General features: G+C 34.7%; 2 protein-coding genes across 2 annotated transcripts in view; both read left to right on the top strand.

Moving 5' to 3' along the window:
• LOC139117439 (WD repeat domain phosphoinositide-interacting protein 4-like) overlaps positions 1–26,589 on the top strand; it is a 277,044-nt gene that overhangs the window by 118,852 nt on the left and 131,603 nt on the right. The gene's annotated exons all lie outside the window — the stretch shown is intronic.
• LOC139117426 (protein disulfide-isomerase TMX3-like) lies at positions 24–15,505 on the top strand. Its single transcript, XM_070680533.1, has 14 exons — positions 24–149; positions 249–297; positions 799–838; positions 4,370–4,493; positions 7,284–7,329; positions 8,044–8,124; positions 9,286–9,391; positions 10,629–10,773; positions 11,308–11,418; positions 11,709–11,823; positions 12,924–12,980; positions 13,533–13,668; positions 14,435–14,503; positions 14,948–15,505. The coding sequence occupies exons 1-14, from the start codon at positions 98–100 to the stop codon at positions 15,167–15,169; spliced, it is 1,353 nt and encodes a 450-aa protein (XP_070536634.1). The 5' UTR covers positions 24–97; the 3' UTR covers positions 15,170–15,505.

Genomic DNA, 26,589 nt, shown 5'->3' with positions numbered 1-26,589 from the left:
TTCCATTTAAGTTTAAAAAGGTTAAAGGTTATATGCATATTCATTTTGAGGTTCATTCTCCACCTTTGCAGTACATTGATGAAGCATCGAAGAAACGATGTTGTTGATGATGCGATGTGATGTGCTCCAGGCGGTGATGTGTTTCATGTGTGAGTAAACGCTTCATTCAAAATATGTACGGCCTTTGTTTTAATGCATAGTACATCATAAAAAGTTGATATTTTATCCTGTCCTTGTCATGAATTTAGGTGTTGCTCTCCGTCTGGTGAAGGGACATGTTTTAGAGCTCGATGACAGGTAGGTGTCATCCTATAATCCTTTATCATGTGTTGCTGTAATATTCTTAATGAGACGTTTATTGATGGTGAAATCTATATTCTATCAGCACCATAATCTGTAGTTTCCCCATTTGGTTACAACATGAATCAAGGGCGGTCTATGTGTGCAACCATGTCTCAATGTTTGCATTAAAATAACTCATTTTTTATTTGAAACAAAGAAATTAGTCCTATATATTTTCAATGAGCTCATCCGCAGAACTCAAGTGTTAGCAATACCGCTGTAGGAATTTCTTGTAAATTTTATATTAATATTTCGAGATAAAAATATTTAATCATGTAATGGCCACAAGAACACTTTTTAACTTTAAATGATACAATGTGCACTGTGACAATATAAACATTCACAATATGAGTATATACTATTACAAATTTAAATTGAGCTACCATCAGAAGTGTATTATGCCCAAGGCGAAGGTGTGTTCAGCATGGAATTTGTAATTTTTTTCTTTCCCTATAGATTTTTGCAAGCAAGACATGAAGGAAATTGGCTGGTACAGGTAAGAATGCACAGATCAAATTTTATCGCAGCTCATGCACTCCAGATAAACTTTGCTATATAGTCATTTGTTTCAGTATATTAATCTGCCATTAAATACTAGTAATATCAGCTGAATTTGATGGAAATGTACCTTATGGAGGTACCTTATGAAAATTGCTGTATAGAGATTAATGTCTGTAGTTGTATGAAAATTAATTACTTTTCTGTGCTTCTTAAAGTTCTTTGAGAGAGGGATTTTTTATTGCTATAGATAATAGGATTAATCTCAGTAGTTGGAACATCTTAATTCTGCAGTCTATTGGTATTGCAGTAGATGAACTAGTTCATTGTCATGGTATGACAACGTATTACAGAAATGAAATTTACTGCAGTTTGAGAAATATGAATGTTTCAGAAATAAACATTTTATAGTTCATTTCGTTCCTCCTGACTACTTTCAAAATTAAAAAATCAATTATTCTTGGAGCCATTCATAATTTTAATTCTCAAATCTGGTTTAATTGTATTTTAAATATATTATCAAAGCTGTCTTAGGTAATTATGTAGATTCCTGATATACTGCCAACAACTGCAAAATTATTTGCATTGCATCATGCAATGTATTTGTGAAAGGCTGCAAGCAGGTAAATGTTACCAGGGTTCCCCAGACAATCTACCAGGTTTCTCATTGGTATATCAATGCAATGAGATTAAGGCACACAAGAAATCTTACCAGACTTCCAAATTCATTTGTAAATGATCGCCAACCTTGAAAAAAAATCAAAATTTTCAACTAATATAAATGCATCTTACTTGGCCCAACCTTCTATGTTGTGGTAAACTTTGCTTCTCTTACAGCTTGGTTTTTGTCAATGTGAATTATTATCATAGGATAATGTTGAATTGCGCTGATCTCTCTCGCTATCAAATATAGCATTGTGCGTAACATTGGCAGCTGCTGACAAAAATTTGGACAAATTTTGTCATGTTGCACCCAAGTTTATTACTGACACTGGCAGTTGCATCCCTAGATATGACATCTTCTCCATTCCTGTCAGTGTAATTTCTGAAAGTCTTGTCACAAATTTTAGACAAAGTATTTACCAATGATGGGAACTGTGACATTATTAGGAATCAGCGCAATTGTTGTATGGTTAAGTATGATTCCAATTGCAAGGTTTTCATACTTTTTCAAACTTGCCACATAATTTTAATACATCTGAATACTTGTATTCATAGTTGAGGCTGATAGCAGGCACTCTTTACATGCTACAGACTTTCATTTCTGAATTAATGCCGTTCCTATGAGAACATTCAAGAAGTGACAGGCCTGTATATTTTGTCAATGGCAGGTATGATGCCATCATTTTATGGCCATACTGCTTTTTGACTGTCATCCTTCCATTTATAAACACCTTGGCAACTCATAGCTGCAGAAATCTAGAAATCCACAGAGAAAAACGCTGTTCTGATTTTGCTTAGTGAAAGGTAAAACAGTTCTCTTCCTGGTGGATAAATCTACATGTCTTGTTCTCTGACCTTGTCTGTTCATGTTTGTATCACAATTAAATCCTGTTTGTCAGTTGATTATTTGTTGAGTGCAGCTGTTGTCCACTGGCATCTTTTTATCAGCAATGAATTTGTTAAAGATATTAGTGCTAATTGCCATAACCCGCTGTGTGATATGCAAGGAAAACATCTGCCCACTCCAATTCAACAAATGTATCCATATCATCCAGCCAGCAATAGACTTAACTTCCAAAGACGTTATAAGTTCAATCACTCCCCCATTAGTACTAGCCTGAGTCAATGTCACCTTTCTCTGATAAATTAATACAACTTTCCAGGGACACTGAATCTAACCCGGGTCCTTGCACTGCAGAGAGTGATAAAAAACAAAGGTTTCTTTTGGTGGTTGCTCAAAGAAACTGTCAGGTTCAACCAGAATTTACTGTATGATTGGCTTCCAAAATGCATTTCTATACTACCAATAGTGGTACTGGTATATTACTAATTCATCACTATTTGAGTACAATAGATATGTGTACCATGTTCCTTGCTTTCATTCTGTAATTGTGGTTCTTCAATTACAGTATAATAAACATACATGTTCTTATAATTAAAATTAGACCCTAACAAGGCTATTGGCAATGATAACGCATCTCCTGCCTTTTATGGAAGTGTGCAAGAGAATTTGCTCCTTTTTGTGACATTTTTGTTTCGTCCTTACAACTTGGGAAATTGCCCTCTCTATAGTGCCCTCTTGGCAATATTCAAGAAGTGGCATCGTCACAAACTGATGATATTATACCTGTTATAGACAAAGCATAGTATCTCATAATGGCAGCACTCACTGCAATTTATTGTGAGTACCACTTCTTGAATGTTGCCTCTCTCTAAATAGAAACAGGCTAATATTATTCCATTGTTTATGGTGGGTGTAATGGAAAATGTGTCCAATCACAGGACATTTCCCTGTTCAGCTTACAGTGATACAACAGTGTATAGTCGATGGGGTACAGCCAGTATTGTCTGATTCCATTCATGATTTACATTAGGGTTTCTGTATGGGAAAGTCATGTAGTACGCAGCTTGTGCAGGTTGTTCATGATATTGGTGAAGTTTTTGAGAAACTTGGCCTGGTAATGTTAATCTTGACTTCTTTGTGTTGGTGGTTTGCATCTGTTTCAGTCATACAATTCTCTTTAGACTCTCCTTTCTTGTTTACTTTGGATTAATCTTAACAATTGAAATTAGATAAAAAAGAACCTGATCAATGGCTGTGTTCATCGTCATTCCATTTCAAAATGACTGTGCCACCAATTCCATCTTAGCTCAACAACACCTGATTCACAAGCCCTATTGTCAACTGTATCCCTTTTCCTGCAAGACAGTATCACTTCCCCATCAGCCAAGTTAGTAAAAAGTGGTATTGAGCCAAAACATGACGTATTTTCACCCACTTGGCTTGGTCTGTCATAGCATCTTTAGTCCAAAAAATCAAGTTTACAGTATTTATGTTTTCAACAGCTTTCAAATGTACAGTATTATGTTAAAATACATCATATGGAATACTTGTGTTTCATTAATTTTAACCATCTTGACCTGGTGGTGAAATATGGACTTGGCAGGAAAAGGAGTATAGCTGATAGCTGTGCAAAAAGTCATCAGGACACTTCTGATCACAAAGAAATCTGACCAGTATTAATAAATTACTAATACTTTGAATTTCCTGTGACTATTGATTTCAAATAACCTACAGGTCTGGAATAGATGCATAAGATACTGTATCAGTAGAGCAAAATAAACTCAAGAGCAATTCTATTTTAAGTTGTTAAAATAAGTCAAAAAAAGTAACTGAGAGAACAGGGAATCAGTGTATCACTTTTCAGGGGATTTTTGATTTTGAGTTTTATCTCAGAAGAAATTCCATACAAAATATTAATACGTTTTAGTAGAGATGTGCTATAGGTATATGTAAGTATTACAAACACAGAGTGCATGAAGTACAATTTCTTATGAGCTCAGTTTTATTTATTCATCATTGCAGTTTTATGCACCGTGGTGTGGTTACTGCAAGAGACTTGCTCCTATATGGTCAGATGTAGGCACTGCCCTGTCTTATCCTGGCTCTAATATAAGAGTGGCCAAGCTGGACTGTACAAGATATTCAAGTAAGTTTGCCTTAGGTAGCATGTGTCTCAAGGACAGAGTTGAGACTGCCAAGTTTTCTGAATATACTTTTCTGGTCATCTGCTTGTGAGGAGTCATGTTGAACCTCATAGAGCACCGGTAAATGAAGTTTCACTGTCATTGTATTTTTAAAAAAGGAAAGTTAATTTTTTAGCCCAATGCCTTAACACAAAGTATAGCAGCCATTTTGAGTCTCAAATATTGGTAAATTTTGTACACTTTGCTTCTCTAATTCCAAACTTTGCATGGACATGATGCTCAAGATTGTATTCCTTATTATGAAAGAGAATTGTTGAAAGTTTCCATGAGGAAAGTTGGCACAAAATTTCAAAACTCTCTGTCTCAAGATGTGTACAACCTCAAATTCCTACGTTTAAGTGGAGAAATCAATCAAATTGAAGAAAAATAATATCTTTACGGCCCTGATACAGATTTTGCTTACCAAGGTTGTAAAGTAGAAGGGGCTGAGCATGCAAAGGCCCATATGCCGTATGACTCAGGTTTGCAAAAACCTATCAGGTCTACAAGGTTTTATCATATACCTTATGGAATCATAAATATGTAGTTAAAAATATTGTGCAAAGATTTGGAAATAGAAATTCATGCAATGTCAAATATTTGTCACAATTATTGTAAATTTTTTGCAAAAGCAGTGGTCGTATCCCATCACATATTGATATACACAATGACGTCATTTGTTTACCTGTAGAACTTGTAGAGCAATGCACACATACAAAGACTAAGGTGTAAATCGAGGTGTAAGAAGAACAGTGTGGTGTAACTCATAAATTTCATCACACCGGCAGTGAGATGCAATCATCAGCAAAAGGCTCAACTGAAAGAAATATTGTGCCTCTAATTTTATAAGGATTTCGCAATGAAATGACCATGTACTTGAAGCTGGGCGATGGGTGACTGCTAAGCTTAGCTTATCTGTCGTATGATTGCACTCGATCTAATTTATATTCACTTCACTTTCAAATCTTTCAAAATGCAAATATCATCAATAAAGTGCTTAGTCAACACTGGATTTTAATATGAAACCCTGAGAAATATCACCAAATTTCGCTAACTTCACTGTTGCCCGTACGATCAAAATGGAGGAGATGTTTGAATCTCGTGCTGGCTTTGTTTTCGAATGGAATGTTTGCTGATAGCAACATGTGTAGTAACCAGAATGAACTTAGTTCTGAAATGCATGCGCTTGCCCCTATTTGGGCAAAGTGTGCCTGGGTGTGATACGGCAAATTATTACACAAATGTGAAGGCATCATTTCCCATAGCATTACGCAGGAACGTAGCTTGAGGTATATGATACAAGCAGTTTACTTGGGCTATTACCCTTTCATCTCCATTTAAGTTCATGCCGCCATATGAAGATGATGGGGTTCCACTAAGTCTGGTAATTTGGTTGGGGGATGGTCTGGGGGAGGGGGGTTGCGCGATGTGTGAATCCAGAGTTTCTGTAACTGTGAGAGTTTGTTGTTTACCATAAATGTATGATTTTCTGTTAGCATCCATAAACAGATGGTATCAGATTGTTGGTGGAATGAAACTCCCAGTATTGCATATTTTGTTACTCATAAGACAGCAGCTCAAACGCATCAGCCAGACATACCAGTTTAGGTTTGGTGGTAGTACTGGCCTCAGGTTGTTTTGTCTCTAGAATTCATTCTTTGAATTTTTTATGTCATAATCTGGCATGTTTCTTCAAAATGTCAGATATAAATTATACAAATTGACCTGATTTTAAAGGAGATAAAGATAGATGAAATAAAAAATGCAATATTTGCCATGTCTGATGGATGATAAATATGTAAATTTTCAGCTCACGTAACTTGCAAGTGGAAAGTAGAAAAAACATGTTCCACTCTGCAGATTTTGATACACATGAAGTTTCAGATCAATATTGAATGTAAAGCTTATAAATAGCCAAAGGGAAGAGCTAAGACAACATCACCTCTCTTCAGGTACTTTTTTCTCAACAACAGCGTAATCTTTCTGAAAAACCAGAATATTCACCTTTTTGATGGTGAGCATTAACTATCTGACCCATATTTCAGACGTTCAGCAGCCTCTGATATTAAGGATTTATAAATTTTTAAGTGACTATAAACCAAAGCTAGGTGATGTCTGCCAAACATGAACATATGGTGTGCTGTAAATAGTTTTCAATAATGCTGTTAGACTAGTAATGGGTCGTTGATAATTAAAGCATGTACACAGTAAACGCAACTAATTGCGTTTGGCCTCTACACCCCTTCCCCCTCCTAAACGAAAGTTTAGAAGTGCGAAAATCCAACCTAGCCTCATTCTGCGTCAGCATACCTATAATCAGTAATTATGTCGCTGTAAAATCACGCATATATGCTCCCCCCCCCACCCTGCATACCCCCTCTAAAATCGATCTCTGTTCAGCACCAACTCGACAATGACGCAACCAATAGAATGAAATGAATTGAAACAGTGTATCCAAAATGATTGTTACGTTATTTTACACATGCACTGAACCACATCATGTCAAATGAATGGTTTGTGCTTGTGTTGCACTGGCCTAGCTGGTATACGCCAAACAATATAACGATATTTTGGGATACATAAAAACGTGTAACGAGATGTTGAGATATAAAAACACGTAGTGCGATTCTTGCGCACGGTAATCAAAATACAGCCAAACCCCCTGCCCCCCCTAAACATGGAAGTTACGTTTGCCATGCGCCTGTTTTAATTATCCATGGCCCCTAATGATATGTGCTTTGCTTGAATTTCAGATGTCGCTGATGAATTTAATGTTCGTGGTTTTCCTACCATCAAATTGTAAGTATGAAAAAAATCCAGTTTCCTAAGCTTACTCACTGCTGGACTCATTCAAGTCAGTTTATTTTTTGAAAACAAACATGTCTAAAACAGCTGCTGTTACAATTGCCTTTTGCTCCATATAAAAGTGCTCAGAGTTGTGAACGCAAGCTGAGGTTGTCACAACAGACGTTATAATATTGGGGCTGAGCAATGGGCAGAGTGCCGTGCAGCTAGTTATATTACAATTACAGATAAATCTCCTGTCATATGTTCTCCCCTGGTTGACTAGTCTCCCAGTTTTATGTAGAGACTGGTTACTACTCATATAGTTTTGCATAAGATGAACATATAAATACACACAAAGGTGCAAACTACTTCAATCATTTACTTTAAGAAGTATGAATGAATCGCCATGATTGGGTACTTATGTATGGACATAAAAGGCAAAGCTAAAGAACACGTTACTGAAAACTTAAAATGAACTGCCGAGGGCAGAAAACATGAACTTTAATAATCTGTGCTATTCAGTACTGCTGTTTTTAAAGAAAAAATACACTCTCGGAATTTGTAGCTTTTCACAGTAGAATTTGTTCCATTTTATTTAGTTCGAGAAAAAATAAATGAATTATCTTTAATATCTTTTGTGGAATAAATTTTTTACCTTACAGAATTGACTACCACAGAGGTCATTGACATCGGCCTTGTAAAAACTCATGTTTCATTTCCTTTCAGTGTTCAAGGTGATAAAGTATATACACACCATGGTGGCAGGACAAAAGAAGACTTGGTACAGTTTGCAGAGAGAGCAAAAGGGTAGGACATATTGACCTTTATTACCAAACTTTTTGATACAATAGTTGAACTGTATTAGTGAAAAACTTAATATATGCTTGAGAGAGAGAGAGAGAGAGAGAGAGAGACAGAGAGAGAGAGAGAGACAGACAGACAGACAGACAGACAGACAGACAGAGTGCAATTGTGACTGTAAAAGAGAATGTTGAAAACATGCCTTTCATTCTGCATTCTTGAAAAGTATGTAAAAGTAAAGCAGAACTGTATCAGTGAAGGCATATTATTTGTCAGTTGAGGGTATGTATGAGTGAACATCAGTTGCAGAAGTGAATAAAATTCCATTCCCATATAGGTATGCTCTGTTTTTATCGAAGTTGGTAAGCAGATCAATTTTACCACTTGGATCTACTATTATTGAACCAGGAATCCCACATGGTATACCGACTATAGTGTATGTCATCATATTGGGAGAGAGTATTACTGATACCTTAGTTTCAAAACCATTTGTCTATATTCCCAAACCACAGCAAATACAGTGTATTTCACTTTCTTTTACATGGCAAGAGTTAGTGTTAGGAGTTAAAGTATCATACTTAATGTGTAATTAGTGGTAATATAATTACACTGATTCAAATACAAATGGTTGCAATGTTAAATGGTTGCAGTGAGAGATGTGTAATATGATTCTCAATATTTATATTTATGTGTCAAAGGATAGTGAAAACGCTGAGCAAAAATTATTCCATTTTAAAGTTTTTTCAAATAAATAATCAGATTCATGATGAAGTATATGTTACTTTTTTGCTATTTTTGTTTTGTATGTCAATTGCAAGATCTTGTTCTACTTTCCAAAACATGTTAAAATACCTAGTGTTTAGCTTGCTAACACAGTGTCTCTATGTGTAAACTGCACTGTTGTTGTTTACATTTGAATTCTAGTCCTGACCAGAATTCACTCATCAACAATAGCAATGCAGTCTACAAATGTTGACAAGCTGAATACTGTGCATTTCAAGATGCTTTTGTGAATAGAACTAGCAACTTGTAAAGAAACTTGGCATTTTAAAAAAAATAGTGGAAAAATCCTCAAAGTTACAGCTACTGGCCTTAAAATTCACAAATATCCTTCAGAGATCAGTGTATGTTTCCATTGTCAACTATGCTAAAGCATCCTTCTTTCAGGCCAGCAGTGCGGCAACTCAAAAGCAAGGGACAGTTTTACAATGTCAAAGGTCAACATGATTTGTTTTTCCTGTACATTGGATCAGATGAAAACTGTCCTGTATATGTGAGTATAACTAACAAGTATTTTTGTTTTGTGAAATAGTGATGTTAGCATTGAAAAATGCATTAGTTATAGGATGGTTTTTTGCAATGATAATTTATTCATCTTGACACTGATGTAAATATTTCAGTTACTATTTATGTCTTCTGTTATGCTGTGTTTAGAATTTGTGTGAATAAGTACCGTATCACTGTTAGATTCTCTCACATCACCTTGCTGGCTACGCATGTGGCTGATGTAGCCTGGCTTAGCATAAGCCAGCTTAGATGGCTAAGGAAGCTGGCTCACTGAGGCTTCACTGTATATGCCAGCTTGCTGAGCCAGGCTACACCAGCCTCAGTAAGTAGCCAGAGAGGGGCTATGAGAGAGTCTGCATCATAGTGTGATGACAATGACCTATTGCGTATCAATTCAAGGATTACACAGAATCTAATCACATGTAGGTCATTCATTGGTGACCTATTATTATTGCAGTAAATGTTATCATACTGTTCTGCTAATCTCTTGTAGATTAATGAGAGATTAGACCATTGTGTTGATGGAATGTCACATTTCATATCATTAGTTTCAACCTTCAAATTAGATGAAAGAAAATATTGACATTGTCACTCAATCATCTTGTAATATCTTGTCATGCAGACAGAAAGGCCATCCACATATTAATTTATTTCGAAATGAAACCGACATTGGTGGTTATTTGTGTACGCAAAATATGGCAATTTCACTAAATTTGCTTTCTATTTTTGATACATCTGTAATAGCAGAAGATGAAAATGCCTGGTAGAAGTCATGAAATCCTCTTTGAATGAGAAAAGTAAACACAGTATATTAAGATTGATGAGACAATAAAACAGTAAGGAAAATCGACATTGGAAAAACATAGATGGCTAGAAAACAGAAGTTGAAATTCTGTCAAAACGTTTGTTCTCATAATATTACGTGTGTCTCAAATTTTTTTTAAGTGTGAGCTGCTAAGAAGGCCTTAGGGCAGTTACCAGTTAATATTTACTTGCTGAACATTTAACAGAACCCTATCCTTAACCTGTTCACCCCCAATTCCCTGTAAACAGGTCCGTACCCACCATTGATAACAATGGGTTTGAGGCAAACCATTGCAGTGAAAGGGTTAACCTTAACTGGTTAGTTGGAAATGTCAAGACAGAAAATATCCATGTGGCAATTTTCCTGATACTGAAACAGAAATGTCATCAAAGATCACTGTTCTTTTTTCTACTTACAGGAGAAATATCAGAGAATTGCAGAAGATAAACTGCTTTTAAATTATTTTTATGCAACCAAACAAGAAATACTACCAAATGATATTACCGTCAAAAGTGCACCAGCAATTGTTGTTTTCAAGGATAATACATATTACACATATGAAGGTAAACTTACAAAGACACAGAATTAATAAGTAGTACTGTTTACTACGTGTGTACTCTGATGTATTTAAGTGTTCAGAAACTGGCAGTTTATACGTAATACTCTAGGGCCTTAGTTTACTGTATAATGTGTTCCTATTTGGTGTCTTGTATATGATGTATATGACGAGTTAACGTTAGTGTTTTCTTCAAATATAAATGCAAGTCCTTAAATTTGCAATGAGCGAAAATGTGTAAATTGTCTGAAGTCAGAAACTTAGGAACAACTGGGCTGATAGCTCTTGAGATATAGTTTAATATTAAAATGATATCTGTGACTTTTTTGTGACTTACTGGAAATAGAGTTGCCATGAAATGAATCAACATAAGGCAATTCAAAGACAGTGGAATATTCACTGTTGTTTTTATAAATAAATGTTTCCAATATAAAAGTTATTTCAGTGGAAAGTAAGTCTTGGCAATCAATAATCTTTGAAAGAAAGCAATGTTGACACAGAGAAGGAAACCCTAAATACTGTTTCTAATTTATTATTTCAGCTCCAGATGACCTGCCAACCAAAGCATCAATCTTGGAATGGGTCAATGCCGAATCCTTACCAGCGTTCATCAAAGTTACAAGTTCTAATCTCCATGAAATTGCAGCAGCAGGTATATGCCCTCAGTTTATCCACTTATTGCTCATTTCCAGGTCTTTTGCCATGGAAAACAATTGGGTTGTGTTAACATTTAGCTGGGAAAGCGTCAATTTGTGTAGACGGCAGTTTTCCATGGACCAGATGAATGTCATCATGGTGATGAAATTTTTTTAAAATCACACAATCATTTTAGCAGTAAAAGTACAACTGATAATTCATAAAAAATAAATTAAAGCTATTAAAGTTGATACTTTGATTAAATTTAAGCCGTGATGGTTGAAATTAATTTTGGTCATTTTGCAGGAAAATTTCTTGTCATTGGAGTGTTGGATGAGAAGGTTAAAAAGACCTCACAACATGATAGACTCAGGACTTTATTGGAGCAAATGGCATTACATCACAGACAGACATTCCACAAGTAAGTGTGATAGAAGTGTCTTGGTTATATGTGAAATTAGACTGATGTATCTGAGCATGAATAGAAGTTTTATGGATATCATTTTCAAATTAATAGTCAGTTTTCTTGTTAATATTGCTTCTTTAATTAACCCTTTTGTGTGCTGTTATTTTTCCTGCCAAAAGTTTTGTGCATCTGTTTTTCAATTTCCATGAATTTTTCTGTAACTTTTTTCCTAATTTTGGACCGAGTAGCCATAACTTTGTATTTGCTACACTTTTTATCGAAATTTTTGGGGGAAATCTGAAAAAAAATTTCTGTATTATATTTCATTGAGGGTGACAAAAAATGACTCTGGCACTCATAGGGTCAGAAACAGAATACAGACCTTACTTGATCATTCAACTTTTACATTTATAAATGTCTGTGTTTCATATCTGTCCAAATAAGTTACAGAAAACATTAAAATTAGACAATTTCTTTTTTTTTTCAAAATGATGACAACAATTGTTCAACCTGACATTCATGGACGGTTTAGAAAGTTCAGTTGAATAAATCAAAGAACAAATGTTCATGATTGAGGGTTTTCCGTTGTCCACTGAAATATTCTTTTTGCAATAATATTACACATAATTACGTCCATTGATAAGCTCATGCATAATTCAAGGATGTATACACGAGTGGAGCGTACACCTGATTGAATGTACGTGTAATGGCTCGTTCAATATGGAGACTGACGGATGCAGAAATTGAATTTGTTGATAAATGGAATTGAAAATCATCTTTCCTAAGTAAATCATGTACTTTCCATATTCCAAGGACGTCGCAGTATTTTAGGATTTTGCAAGATAATAGCATTCTTTCCAATCCGTACTTTCATAGGGGAAGCCGTAGTTCATAATGATTGCAGAGCAATCAGGAAAGAGAAAAGAAGATAGTCTAATCACTTAGTAGCGACTCTCTTTATTCTCTATTGAGTAACCATGACAACTGAAATTCTTCCATTTTCAAGTCCTTGAAAAAAATAAGTGCCATCATCTTGTATGTTACCATGGAAACAACAAAGATGAAGTGAGAAGTATGGTAGCAATAACATTATTGCTTTGTTTTTCTTTTTTCAGGGACTTTCAGTTCGCATGGATTGATGATGCTGAAACTATCAATAATATTATTATGAGGTAAGAGATGTATAGCAATCTCAATTCTGTGAAGTGAATTCTGCCTCACCTTGAACCATCAGTGAGTCGTTGGTCATTCAACAATGTCATTGCAGAGTCAGGAACTTCATGTAATGGATAATGTGATGGGAAATATTTTGGTTCTGCATGGAAAAAATAGCTTATCGTGGATATAGAGCGCTGCACTGAGTGATACTTTTAATACCAAAGTTAAAATTACAAAGACATTTTTGCCACTTACTGGTAGATGACAGTCATGAATTTTCATGTATATCTGATCAACAAAAACTTTCATCCCTTATGTTTGTTTGTAAGCATAGTTTCATACGATTTCATCTTGACAAGGGGGTTACAAAAAATATGTGCAAGATTTCTGTCAATCCTTTAGATTAAATATTGGATTTGACCTATAAAACCAAAGAAGATGTTGACTTGGTTGAGAATGGGTTGACATATTTAAAGCATTGGGCATGTAGCTACCATGAGTTGGACACTATTATGTGATTTTTCTGTTGAAAATTTTCTACCGTGATTTTAAAATTGGTGTTTCAGCACAGTGAATGTGCCAAGCGTTATTGTACTCAATCCTATGACACAGCAATACTACTTAACAGAAGAAAAACCAAGCCACTTAACGCTACAGTCCATGTCATCTTTCCTCACTCAAGTGAAAAATGGAACTGCCGTGGTGAGCACTCTTGACATCAATTTTATACAAAATCATTCAAAATTTATCATATCTTGATGCCTACCTAATAACATGAGTCACACACAGATATACCGGTACATACACACTTTCACACAAAAACACCTTCCCAGTGCGAATGTTTACAGAATTGTAGAAAAGAAAAGAGGGCCACACTTTTCTTAAATGTAACATTGTTTAAAAGAAGAATATCACTAATCTCAGAAATCATGCTTTAAATTAGTCAGCAAGTTATCAGCTTTGATCTACTGTATGATGATTATCCTCTAATTCATTTATTTCCCATTGTTCCAACATTGCACTATTTTTAATGTGCTATTATATTGACAGTCATTCTATGTTTTCTGTACATGTTTTCTGCCATCTTTAGACCCTGAACTTATCCCATGTCACTGAGACTTTTCACAACATTTTATTGTTTTACTTTGAGTTGCATTTCACAATATTTGATATTAGCCTCTACAAACACATTTTTCTTACACCATGTCTAATTTTAGATGAGCACATCATAATTGCCCAGCAGACGGATGATTACATTAAAAATTAATGCATTGCAAGTTGCATATTTTAATATCACAGCCACTGGTTTATTCTCAATGCATGAATTGCCTTAGACCATGTCAGTAATATTTTTTTGCATAATTCACCTGGGTGTAAAGTGTGTAACAACACAACACTCTCACATATATATTTGATTGCAGTCCTGTGAGTTGAAATTTTACTCCAAGTATAAATTATTCACTTACAGGCGTATGGTGGTAATGGCATACTCCGCAGAATCTATCGCGTTTTCTACGAGTTTATTTCATCTGCAGTTGTGAGTAGACTTGTTTTTGAACATTTAACATCATCAGAAAGTCATAATCTAGCATGCTCAACTCAAAAACACTGGAAGTTTAATTTGCACACTCCAATATCGCTATTGAAAATATTATTTTTCCAGGTCTGCGTATTTCTCTGATCTGATCGATCTGATTCTCTGAAGAAAAGATACATTTATCATAGTCCTATCATTAGCATGTTTTTATTATCCGCAACCCATTATGTAAGTCTATGACCAGATACATAATGCAACAAAAACCCCAGAACTTACTTTGTGACCATACTCAATGCTGAAGGTAATAGACAAAGAAACTGTCTGTATTTGTACTCATAAAAAAAGAACCCAAAAAATCTTTGGAAAATTGTCAAATGTGACAGTTACTTGGGCTATGAAGCAGTAACCTTGAGGTAAATCTATGTGATATTTTGTGGTTTACAGAACATCTGGCTGGAACACCCAATTATCACCACTTTGATCGTCAGCATTCCAACTTTAATGATCTCATTCATGTGCTATACAATATGCACTACTGAGACATATGATGAAGATGAAATTGATGAGGAGGAAGAAGAGGAAGAAGATGAGGGAAGAGCTGCCATGGAAACAGAGAATACACAAGATGAGCAGCAACAAGTCACAGGGCATCTAAAGTCAGAGTAGTACTACAAATTGCCTGCAGGACTTCAGGGAAGAACTTTGATTATTCTTAAAATCAAAAGGATCTTAGAAAATTTATAACAAGCAGCTCATTAATATCAGGTTACACCCTTGCAAAAAATTCAATGTCTCAGAAGGGGTATTTAAACTGTGAGGAGGGGGAGTACATTAAAAACAATTGTCATTTGATTTGAAATACCTTGATTTTGCGTGAGGGGTTCTTTGTGATACAATACCCAAAATAGTCTGTCATTTGGTCGCAATTTGCACTTCTAGCAGTATCTTCTAACAATCACAAAATCTGTTTAAAAGAAGTTCACTTTACTTACCGATACATCCATTAGTCCAGTCAAAATAGGGTTAGACCCACCACAAATTGCAACAGAATTTTTTTCTTCGGAATGCATTTCAGAGAGGTACCCAGAACAACATATTAAAAGTTTACTCGAATCCACCTTGGGGAAATATGCCTAATTTGTAAATCAAATATGGCGGCCAACCATTCAACAAAATAACATAATTTGCTATATATCACATGTTGAACAAGCTATTTCAGTGATTTCAAAGTCTGACACTAGTAATTTGGCCCAGGGAATTATTTTGGAGGTATAATGTTCCTTATAGGTACTTTATTAATTTGCATAATTCCAATATGGCGGCCAACATTCCCACAAAAGACATTTTCGGTCATATACCACGAATTAAACAAACTATTTCAGTGATTTTAAAGTTAAAAGTATATTTCTTTGGCATGGACAAACGATTTTCGAGATGCTATGATTTGCATAGGTAATTTGTTAATTTGCATAAATCCAATATGGTGGCCAACATTCCTACAAAGGACATTGTCGGTCATACACCACGCATTAAACAAGCTATTTCTTTGATTTTAAAGTTTTAATATTTTTCTTGGGTATGAAGAAACACTTTTAGTGGCTCAAATTTACAAAGGCCCTTTCATAATTTGCATAAATTAAATATGGCTGCCATATTAATACCCCATGGCTTAATAGCTTCTAATATAAATAACGGTTTTGGTATAGTTTTTAGCACTAGGAAACTATCAAGAAGAAACTGTTAAGTCCTTGGACATTCATTTTTAAAAATATTTGATTTTTCTGTATAATGTTAATGAATGTTAGTCTTCTGAATGATCTATTCTCTTTTTAAATATAACATTGAATTCATCTGTGTGTGGCATTTTCGTAATTTGTAAGGGTGTTTAACACTCTACAGTGTCAAAGCATGTAATCTGTAATGTTTACTGTTAAAAAAGGGGTGTTCAAAATCTTTAGTTTTTAATTTAGACTGAACTCCCTTCTTATGGATAGGTGCATTTTATAAAATCCCTTAGATGATAGGCAAGAAGTCATCACACATACCAGCAAAATACAATAAACACAACAAAGCTAAAAAATAGAAAAAATGATATGACCGAAATAAAAAGTGTCGTAATACACACAAATTGAAACTTAGCACTATTGCAAACAATGTCAGATTCATAAAAAACTTTCTGGACACACAAACTCAAAAAATCTGAAAACTGCATGCTTTAGCAAAGACTTACAATTAATCCAAACACAGAATCCAACTATTACACAATACAAAGAAGTACATCTTGAGTCATTTTTCCAAGTGTCATTTTTTCCAGATGTACATATTTGTATCGTGTAACAGTTGGATTCTGTTGGGCTAATGAGTTGTTTGAATTAATTTTCAGCTTTGCTAAGCATGCAATTTCAATTTTTGTGAGTTTGTGTGTTGATCAAGTTTTTAAGAGTCTGACATTGTTTGCATCAGCGCTAAATTTTAATTTGTCTGTATTGTGGCATGTGTTATTTTCGGTCACATTATTTTATTTTTTGCGTTGTTATAATCTTTGTTGGTTTATTGTATTTTTGCTGTCATATGTGATGACTTCTTGCCTATCATCTAGGGGGATGTACCAAAGATGCACTCGTCCATAAGGAAGGGGTTCAGTCTAAATTAGAAACTAAAGATTTTGTCCACGACTTTTTTAAAACAGTAAACATTAAAGATTACATGTTTTAACACTGTAGAGTATAAAGCACCTATAAAAATCACAAATAATGCCGTACACAGATGAATCCAAAGTTATATTCAGAAAGAGATTATTATTAGATGACTAACAATTATTTACGGTTGTCATATTTAGAAAAATCACAAATAATTAAAATTGCATGACTTTCTTACAACTCAATAGTAAACGCACATCAACATATTATACGTACGTATTTAATCCGTTCGGAAGTCATATATGTAAGTCTACCAAATTTGCTTTAACATTCTTTTCAAAATACAATATATTTATGGGGTATGTTAACGAATTCAGGTATCACAGACACCTATTAAAATAAACTTTTATTCGTAAATGGATCGTTATTGTATGTAAATTTATTGTATATTTTCTACATTTTTAAAAATAAATATTCAAGGACTTAATGTGGAGCTGCACGTTGCCAACACAGTTTTTTCGAAGGAATATTCTCATCTAAGATGACAAGGAAACCCTTACAAACCATTTGCGAAATGTAATATTTCACTTGAAACAAGAGTATATCCTTATTCAAAAATGGCATGGGCTGAACGACTGACACTCAAAAAAGTGCTTAAATCATGGTTAGCAAAATAAAAATGCCTCTAATTCAAATGTAAGAATTTTATTGCAAAACGAAATAGTTGTTTTCTTATATAGCATTTAAAAACATAACGTGAAAATTTCAGAAAATATGACCCAGCCAGAACAGAGTTATATTCTTTGAAATCTTGAAATTCGTATAAAAGGGAAGCAGGAATTCGGGTGATTTGCATACTTTTGCATACATTAACCCTTCTACATCATGCAACTTATGACTGCTTGCCAAGCTAAAAGGTGAACCTAACCAATTTTAATCTTGGGTTAACAATTAATCAAAATTGGAAGAATATTTGCAAAATACAGTGCGGTGGGTGCAGTGCCCTCTTGACAGTTCTTTCTTGATATTCCTATTCCTAAAATCTCTACCATAACCTTATTTATATTAGAAGCTATTTGGGCATTAATTTGGCAGCCATATTTAATTTCTGAAAATCATCAAAGTGTCTTTTAAAAACATTGAACCACAAAAGGTGTTTCTTCATGCTCAAGAAATATAATTAAACTTCAAAATGGCTGAAATAGATTGTTCAATACATTTTATGACAGAAAATTTCTTTTGTATTGGATTTATGCAAATTAACGAAGTGCCAACGCAAATCATTGCACCTCAAACATCATTTGACCATGCCAAAGAAATATACTTTTAACTTTGAAGTCATAGAAACAGCTTGTTAAACCATTTGACTGCTGTAATTTTTACACCAAAATTTTAATGCGATATTTTACCAATTTCTGTGAACATTTCTGTACGTTTTTTCATAATTTTGGACCAAATGGATATCATTTTCAGCAGCTACAGATTTTAATCAAAATTTTGGCAAAAAGCAAAAAAATTGACTGTGGTACATTTTATAAAGTTGACAAAAATAGACTTTGGCGCCCAAAGGGTTAATACATGGTATATGAAAGAAAATGTCTTTTATAGGTACATGTATGTTGGCAACCCTATTGGAGTTATGCAAATTAACGAAGTACCTAAGCAAATCATTGCATCTCGAAAATTGTTTGTCCATGCCAAAGATATACACTTTTAACTTCGAAATCACAGAAATGTCTTGTTTACCCTTTGACTGCTGCAATTTTTACACGAAAATTTTAATGCAATATTTTACCAATTTCTGTGAACTTTTCTGTACGGTTTTTTCATAATTTTGGACCAAATGGATATCATTTTTCAGCAGCTACATATTTTTATCAAAATTTTGGCAAAAAGCAGAAAAATTGACTGTGGTACATTTTATAAAGTTGACAAAAATAGACTTTGGCGCCAAAAGGGTTAATACGTGGTATATGACAGAAAATGTCCTTTGTAGGTATGTTGGCCACCATATTGGAATTATGCAAATTAACAAATTACCTATGCAAATCGTAGCATCTCGAAAATCGTTTGTCCATGCCTAAGAAATATACTTTTAACTTTAAAATCACTGAAATAGCTTGTTTAGTACGTGGTATATAACCGAAAATGTCTTTTGTAGGAATGTTGGCCGCCATATTGGAATTATGCAAATTAACGAGGTGCCTATATGAAACATTATACCTCCAAAATGATTCCCTGAGCCAAATAACTAGTGTCAGACTTTGAAATAACTGAAATAGCTTGTTTAATATGTGATATATAGCCAATTATGTTATTTTGTTGAATGGTTGGCCGCCATATTTGATTTATGCAAATTAGACATATTTCCCCAAGGTGGATTCGAGTAAACTTTTAATATGTTGTTCTGGGTACCTCATTTAAATGCATTCTGAAGAAAAAAATTCTGTTGCAATTTGTGGTGGGTTAGGTGCCAAAATCTCGTAGATTGACTGGACTACATTGCTAAAAACACACACAAGGAAAATCTTCAATGGCAATGTTGGACAAATAACTTCTCTGAATTATTTATTTTTGATACAATTCATAACATAACAATTCAAACATAGTCAAGCAAAAACAGGATCCATGTCAAGCTGGGCTGTGAATATTATCTAGAATATTACCCTGATTAGACTATATATTATGATTATCTAATCAACACAGCTGTGCATCTTTCAACCAATGATAGACTGATTATCTGATCAGCTGTTCATCTTTCAACCAATGATAGACTGATTATCTGATCAGCTGTTCATCTTTCAACCAATGATAGAGCACTTAGAGATAATGAATGATATTTATCTTCAAATACTACACAGTATCAAATTTTATCAATGGTAAATGCAATTAAATTTATTCAGTAGCCTTGAATATGCAGATACCGGTACCAAAGATAGAATTTTTCTCACAACATTTATTCTCATATTCAGTGTTTTGTGATTAGTATTTTATTTCATTTTTCACTGCTCATTTTCAAAGCTCTGAGATAGCTACTGACACATCAAGTAAAACTTCATTGAGTTCATCATTTGCACATAGATGTTGGCCTTTTTGTTGACTTTGTAAACAAAACCAATTGTGTCTACATGAATTTGTCAATGATACTGCCATCAAAATTCAGTTCCAATCCATTTTCTAGCTGCCAGGTACATTTGTCCCATCATGAATTCAAAGTGAACTGGCAATGAATAGATTATGTTGCCACCATGAATCATCTAATTGTGAATTTTCAAATGTTAGAATGGATCACTGTGTACGTAATCAAATTCTGTATTTCAAGATGGTAAACGGAGATCACTTGAGGGCTCTCTTCTCAGTACGCCCTCTAGAGGTGGCTCGTCCGATCTAAAAAGGGTGCCATCTCTGTTGAATGTGCCAACAGGTAAAACAGAAAAAATCTGCAAGAGCTGTGTACAGAAATCCTGTAAATCAGCCATGACATTGTATTTTGCACGATTTTGTCTGCATCATGTAGCATTCAAACCTTTTTTAGCACACAATTAATGTTGAATGATTGACAAATGCACAACAGTAAGGGATATAGGCTGCTCCATTATTCTAGGGTAATTGGACGAAGAAAGCTGTTAGATGACTGACCACCTCCTCTTGTCTCAGTTCTAGATGTTTTACATTTCAATTTTCACTTCCTTGGTCTTTCGGAAACGTGGCTAAGCCAAGGATCGGACTCGTCCCTGTACAATTTACCAACATATCGTCTTATTACTTCCGATCGAGAAAATTCAAGGGGAGGTGGAGTAGCGCTTTATGTACATAATTCGCTTACTTTCACTCGCATCAACTCGTTCAAAATTATGCACTGTGAGTCTATTTTCGTAGAGACGGTCATTAATAACAAAGCAATCATTGTAGGTGTTAATTATAGGAATTCAAACACTCCCCATCAAGAATTCCTCCATAGCCTTGAAGCTTGTCTTGACCAGGTGTCTGCTTCAGGGAAAGCCTGCATAATTCTTGGTGATGTGAATATCGTCACCTCCATTGACAATACAATTGCCACCCAGTATAACACACTTCTAAATTCTTACAATTTTTACCAACTCATTACTACTGCCACTCGAATTACGGAAAATTCAAGTACCATCATTGATCACTGCCTAACAAACATTACTGATTATTTCATTCACTGTGGTGCCACTTCCCCATTTTTTGCGTTGTTGACCGCCTTGAACATGTCCTGAAATCAGAAAATCCAGTCCAAACTTTTGATTTAAAAAAGTACTCCTCTAGTAACTTCCTAGCTGACTTGAGTGCTGCATCATGGCAACCTGTTTATGACTGTGAGGACAATTTGACGTTTTCCACACCATTTCGTCAAATCACCTCCATGCAAAATGTACCCGTCTTTCTAATTCGATCTGCAAACCATGGATTACTATAGGGCTTTCCAATTCAATGTGGACGAAACATAAATTGTTTATAAATATGAAAAACAACCCCCAGAGCATGTATTATAAAACGAAGTACAAAGTGTACAGAAATATTTTGACAAAACTACTCAGGTCAGCTAAAAAACGTTACTACTTGAATAGATTTCAGTGGGCCCAGGGTAATACAAACAAAACGTGGAAAGTTATCAATGAGGTACTGAACAAGACAACAAGCAAGCTGGTCCCCAGGAAAATAGTTTCTAATAACCAAAATGGTAATGTCCTGACAAAGAGTTCCGATATTGCCGAAGAATTTAATGATTTTTTTACAAGTGTTGGTTCCAAACTTGCATCTGATATAACCAATGTCGAGAATTCTGAAAAGTATTTGGACGGTGATTATCTAAACTCTTTCTTTTTCCATCCAGCTTCAGAGTGTGATGTTCTGAATGAAATCAAACTAATAGATCCACGGAAAGCTATTGGTATTGATGGAATTCATCCCCAGTTAGTTATAGATTCTACTGATATAATCTCCTGTCCCATAGCCCATATTGTCATATTGACTGTTCACTGATCCTTCCACACATGAACTATTGTATTGAAATTTGGGGAAACACATTTACGACCTTCTTAGAACCGATTTTTTTACTACAAAAAAAGATAGTCCGTCTCATAAGTTTCTCTGATTTCAATGCCCCAAGTGCACCTTTATTTAAAAATCTTGGTATTTTAGACATTTTTAGACTATGTAAATTTCATACTTGCATGTTTATTTTTGATTTGTTGCATGGCCATTTTGCCCATTATGTAAATCAATATTTAGATTCAATACCCCACGATTACCCAACCCGCTTTTCCAAACGAGAAAATTTTTATGTACCTAGAGTAAATCTTACACAAAGTAAACATGGCATAAAATACGCAGCTACCTACCGGTAGAATTCTCTCCCATGCAACATCAAAAGTATTTCAAGTAGGAATGTATTTAAAAAAATGCTGAAAGCTTACTTGTCTCCTTTTGCACAGCAAATGTTTTACGTTTTCACCATGTACATACAAATTTGTCATCCAACACAGTTATGTATAACTATCTGTCTGTAATATTTTTGTTAGGGTCATGGACTCGACTAGTTCCCCGAGAACTATTTCTGTGATCCTCACCAGATTTAAGCTTATTTCTGTCTTCTCTTTCGCACATGTATACATTGTGTCTAATATTTCTGGTGAAATAAAGTTCACTTCACTTCAATTCACTTCATTTGATGTTCATCTGATAAGGATTATACCCATGAATTGGCATATTTGCCTCCTTTTTGCTCTGTACCTTTTACTCAACATAGGCTGTTCCTCATCATAACAGAACTGAAATGTTCATGGCAAAATAAAATGTGAATACCAAGCACATTCGGACATCTGAATTTAAACAGACTACCCGATATTAATGCAGTACTGTTAAAGTGTACTTATCAACTATGATTTTAAAGAGTCAAATTTTGGATAAGAATTCTTCATCAAAAGATATCAAGTAAAGGCAGTATTTTGAACATTGTTTTGTATGAGCGATTTCTTTTAAGTAAAAAAACTACTGTATAGTTGTTACATGAAGATGGTATAGTTTATTGTCTGAAAATGCCAAAGTTGTTGTCTTCAGTTTCACATGGTGGGTGCAGTCAAGTACCTATCCTTCCATCACTGGGCTCTGTGCTGCCCATTATTGTTTATTCTGTTTCCTTTGTGGTACCAGTAGTTTTAACACTACCACAGAAAACGTTAAAGTTGTTTTAAAATGCGATGTTGAAAGGGCTTTGAGTCCCAGAAAGCAAAGGATAGGTTCTTGATTGTAGTCTGTTCTAAGTTTTCTAAATGTATACTTGAATACTTTTAGATGTTTTTAGATTGAAAACTGCCAATATTTATTATGTCTTTGTGACTTGATTTCCAGGTTTATTATGCTTTTCCGGCCTGTGTGTATTTCAGTCATACAATGGAAAAGTCTTAGAGTGACTTTATTACTCAATTTTAGATCTCATAATTAAAGCCCCAGTGCTGCTAACTTTTGATGGTTTTTTCATTATTTTTATTTTATAAATCAATTGCAACTTCTTATTCTACTCCCCAAAGAATGTTGAAACACCCACTATTTAGCTTGTCAACTTAGCGTCTATATGTGTAAAATGCATGGTTATTGTTTACATTTGAATTCTAGTCCGGACCAGAAGTCAGTTTTCAACAATAACAATGCACTTTACAACCATAGGGGCTGAGTTGACAAGCTAGATACTGTGTATATCAACATTCTTTGGGGAGAAGAACAAGGAATTATGGTTCACATTCAAAATAAAAATGGTGAAATTATCATCAAAAGTTAGCAGCACTGGGGCTTTAATTTTGACATCATTACCCATAACTTCATTCACTTTGCTTCATCTTGGGGAAAAAGTACTCTTCAGTAGTGTACACCTTAGTAGTCCAAAGTAATTGATTAAATACAATAGTTAGCCCTATTAAGGAGGGCCACAGCTATAACAACCACCATGTATACATTCTTCATTATTGTACCATTGGAGAGAAATTTTTGTATATATTGCTGCAGCACCAGCTTGAATTTAGTGTTTCTATGTTTTGTAGGTATACATTATTGTAGACTTTACCTTAATCACAGTCTTAATGAGCTATTGAAGTCTGACTGTGACCCAGGGAAGAAACGTAGTACCTACTGGTAATATGCACAATATGCTCAACCTAGGCATACTGACATGCCAGCAAATATTTTGATTACACTTTTGGACTGCAGGGATGTACTGTTATTACGGCACTGTCCATCTATATACTGCCAATCCATGCTAGATCTCACTGGGAAATGTTTACAGGGTTGTCAAATGTGAGTTAATACTAACTTCTGTTTGTGATACACGGATATCTTTACCCTGGTAACCTGTGAATCACTCAGTACAGCAGCTCAATTACATGTAGGGGTAAGTCTTAGTGATAGATTATCATATAGATCTGATTATGTCTTTGTGTGGTAGTAATTATAAAATTATGTTTTCAGAGATATCATAAGTACATTTATATATGCTATTTATTTGAATTCTCTGTAACCAAACTTCAGGAAAAATGTTTCTTATATGCACACGAGTCTGAATATTTATGTTGGAAATAATATAATGTGAAGCAAAATCTGCAGACTATTAAACTGTAATAGTATTGTTTGATTTTGTGAAAAAAAAGAGTCTAGTCTGCTGTCTTTATTTCTGTCTGCGTTATGACAACTCATCTCAATGAGTCCAGAGAATTTGAACCACATGATATGAGAAAATTCTGAGGCCATTTATCAGAGAGCATATTAGATGGTTGTATTTTGATGTTTGAAGTAACAACAATCAGTTTTATGTTGTCAATAAATTCTGTCTACAACTGAGATTATGGAACTGTGTTCTCACCAAATGTTGATAGTCAGGATGAATGTACTGTGCCTCACAGTGAACACGTATTATGAGTCTTGAAATCATGGGTCTACAACTTTTGTTGACTCATTCAATTCATTCAGTTCAGCAATCTCTTGAAATTCAGGGTTCATGATTTTCATATGGAATTACAGAAAATGGAGGCCTTATTATTCTTTAGTAAATTTTTGATCATTTGCTTCTCTCTTCCTAATAATTACATGATGATCTCTAAGAAGTCTGGTGATAATAATGAATAGTTTAAAAATTTCTATAAGCTTGTCAAGTATAAAAAGATGCCAATGGTGTTAGTCGTCAATGGTACATATATATTCAGACTGTAAATGTGTCTCATCAACACAGTGCTGCAGCAAAACTAAGATTTTCAGTGGTCAGACTCCAGTTTTTTCAAGGTACGCCATACCACTGCCATAACATGTGCCATCACTAATATACTGAATAACAGAATTGTTGAATCTGTACAGAAACAAAAGGTGGTGAGAACGATCTCATAACACTACAATAAACCACACCCTGTGATGCGTATGTATACAATGAGATTTTGACCAGTTCACGACATATATGCAATAGCACATGCATATGTGGACTGGACTGGTCAAAACCTATGGTATATTTGTTGTTGTTGAAATTATATTACAACAGTATATTAAAGTTTTAGCTTGAAACTTTAAAAAAGAGATTTTTCTCTGAATGAGAGCTGGCATGTGTTCTAACTGTGCTGTATCCTGAACATAGCACCATTGTTTTCACGTCTTAACCAATCAGATCACTATATTTTTCCTGTCCAAATACTGGTGTAATTTAATATGTGGCAAGGTGTGCAATTTCCTATCCTGAATGTAATCTAGAAATCAATACAGAGTGAGTGGACGCGTTATAGTGAAGACAAGACTCGCGTTACAGCAAAATGACAATTGAAACATTCAGAGGAAAATACACCTATTGTTGTCGTTCTGTGAAATCCTCGACATGAAATACCTGGATGCCTGGCAGCCACACCATGCATACAGGTTGGTTGTCAGATCGATGTGCACTGTGCATGTTGAAAATAATAGCATAGATTCATATCACAGTTTGGGGTTGAGTAACTGTGGAGTATTTTGCCATCTTTGAACCAAAGTTAAATTTCACGGCCACAGGTAGCTTCATACAAAATACATAATCACCCACTGTGTTTGGCCCATGGTCTTTGTGTTGTCTGTTTTGAATTTCAAGGAAACATAATAAACGTGAAAGATTTGCTGATCAAAATAACCAATTGCAGGATGATTTAGAATGTTCAGGTGGAGATTTGAGATTGAGTAACTGTGAATATCAAAATATCCAAGCATGTCCATATGTCCAAAAATGTAAACGGAGGGACTGGGGTGTGATGATGAGGAGAATGACAATTGGGTATGTATTAATTAATGATAATGTGGTCACCTTGCACATGCTGGAATGTAGATGCTGTTTGATACAAGACCTGAAATACATAGTGTGCAAGTTGGCAAAAATCTTTCAAGCCCTGTGTAATGTACCAGTGGAAAACCACACACAAGGGAGTC

The sequence above is a fragment of the Ptychodera flava genome, chromosome 18 (assembly GCF_041260155.1).
Source record: "Ptychodera flava strain L36383 chromosome 18, AS_Pfla_20210202, whole genome shotgun sequence".
NCBI classification, from domain to species: Eukaryota; Metazoa; Hemichordata; class Enteropneusta; family Ptychoderidae; genus Ptychodera; species Ptychodera flava.
Note: the sequence above shows the minus strand (reverse complement) of the source record. Positions and strands in the feature narration are given on the sequence as shown.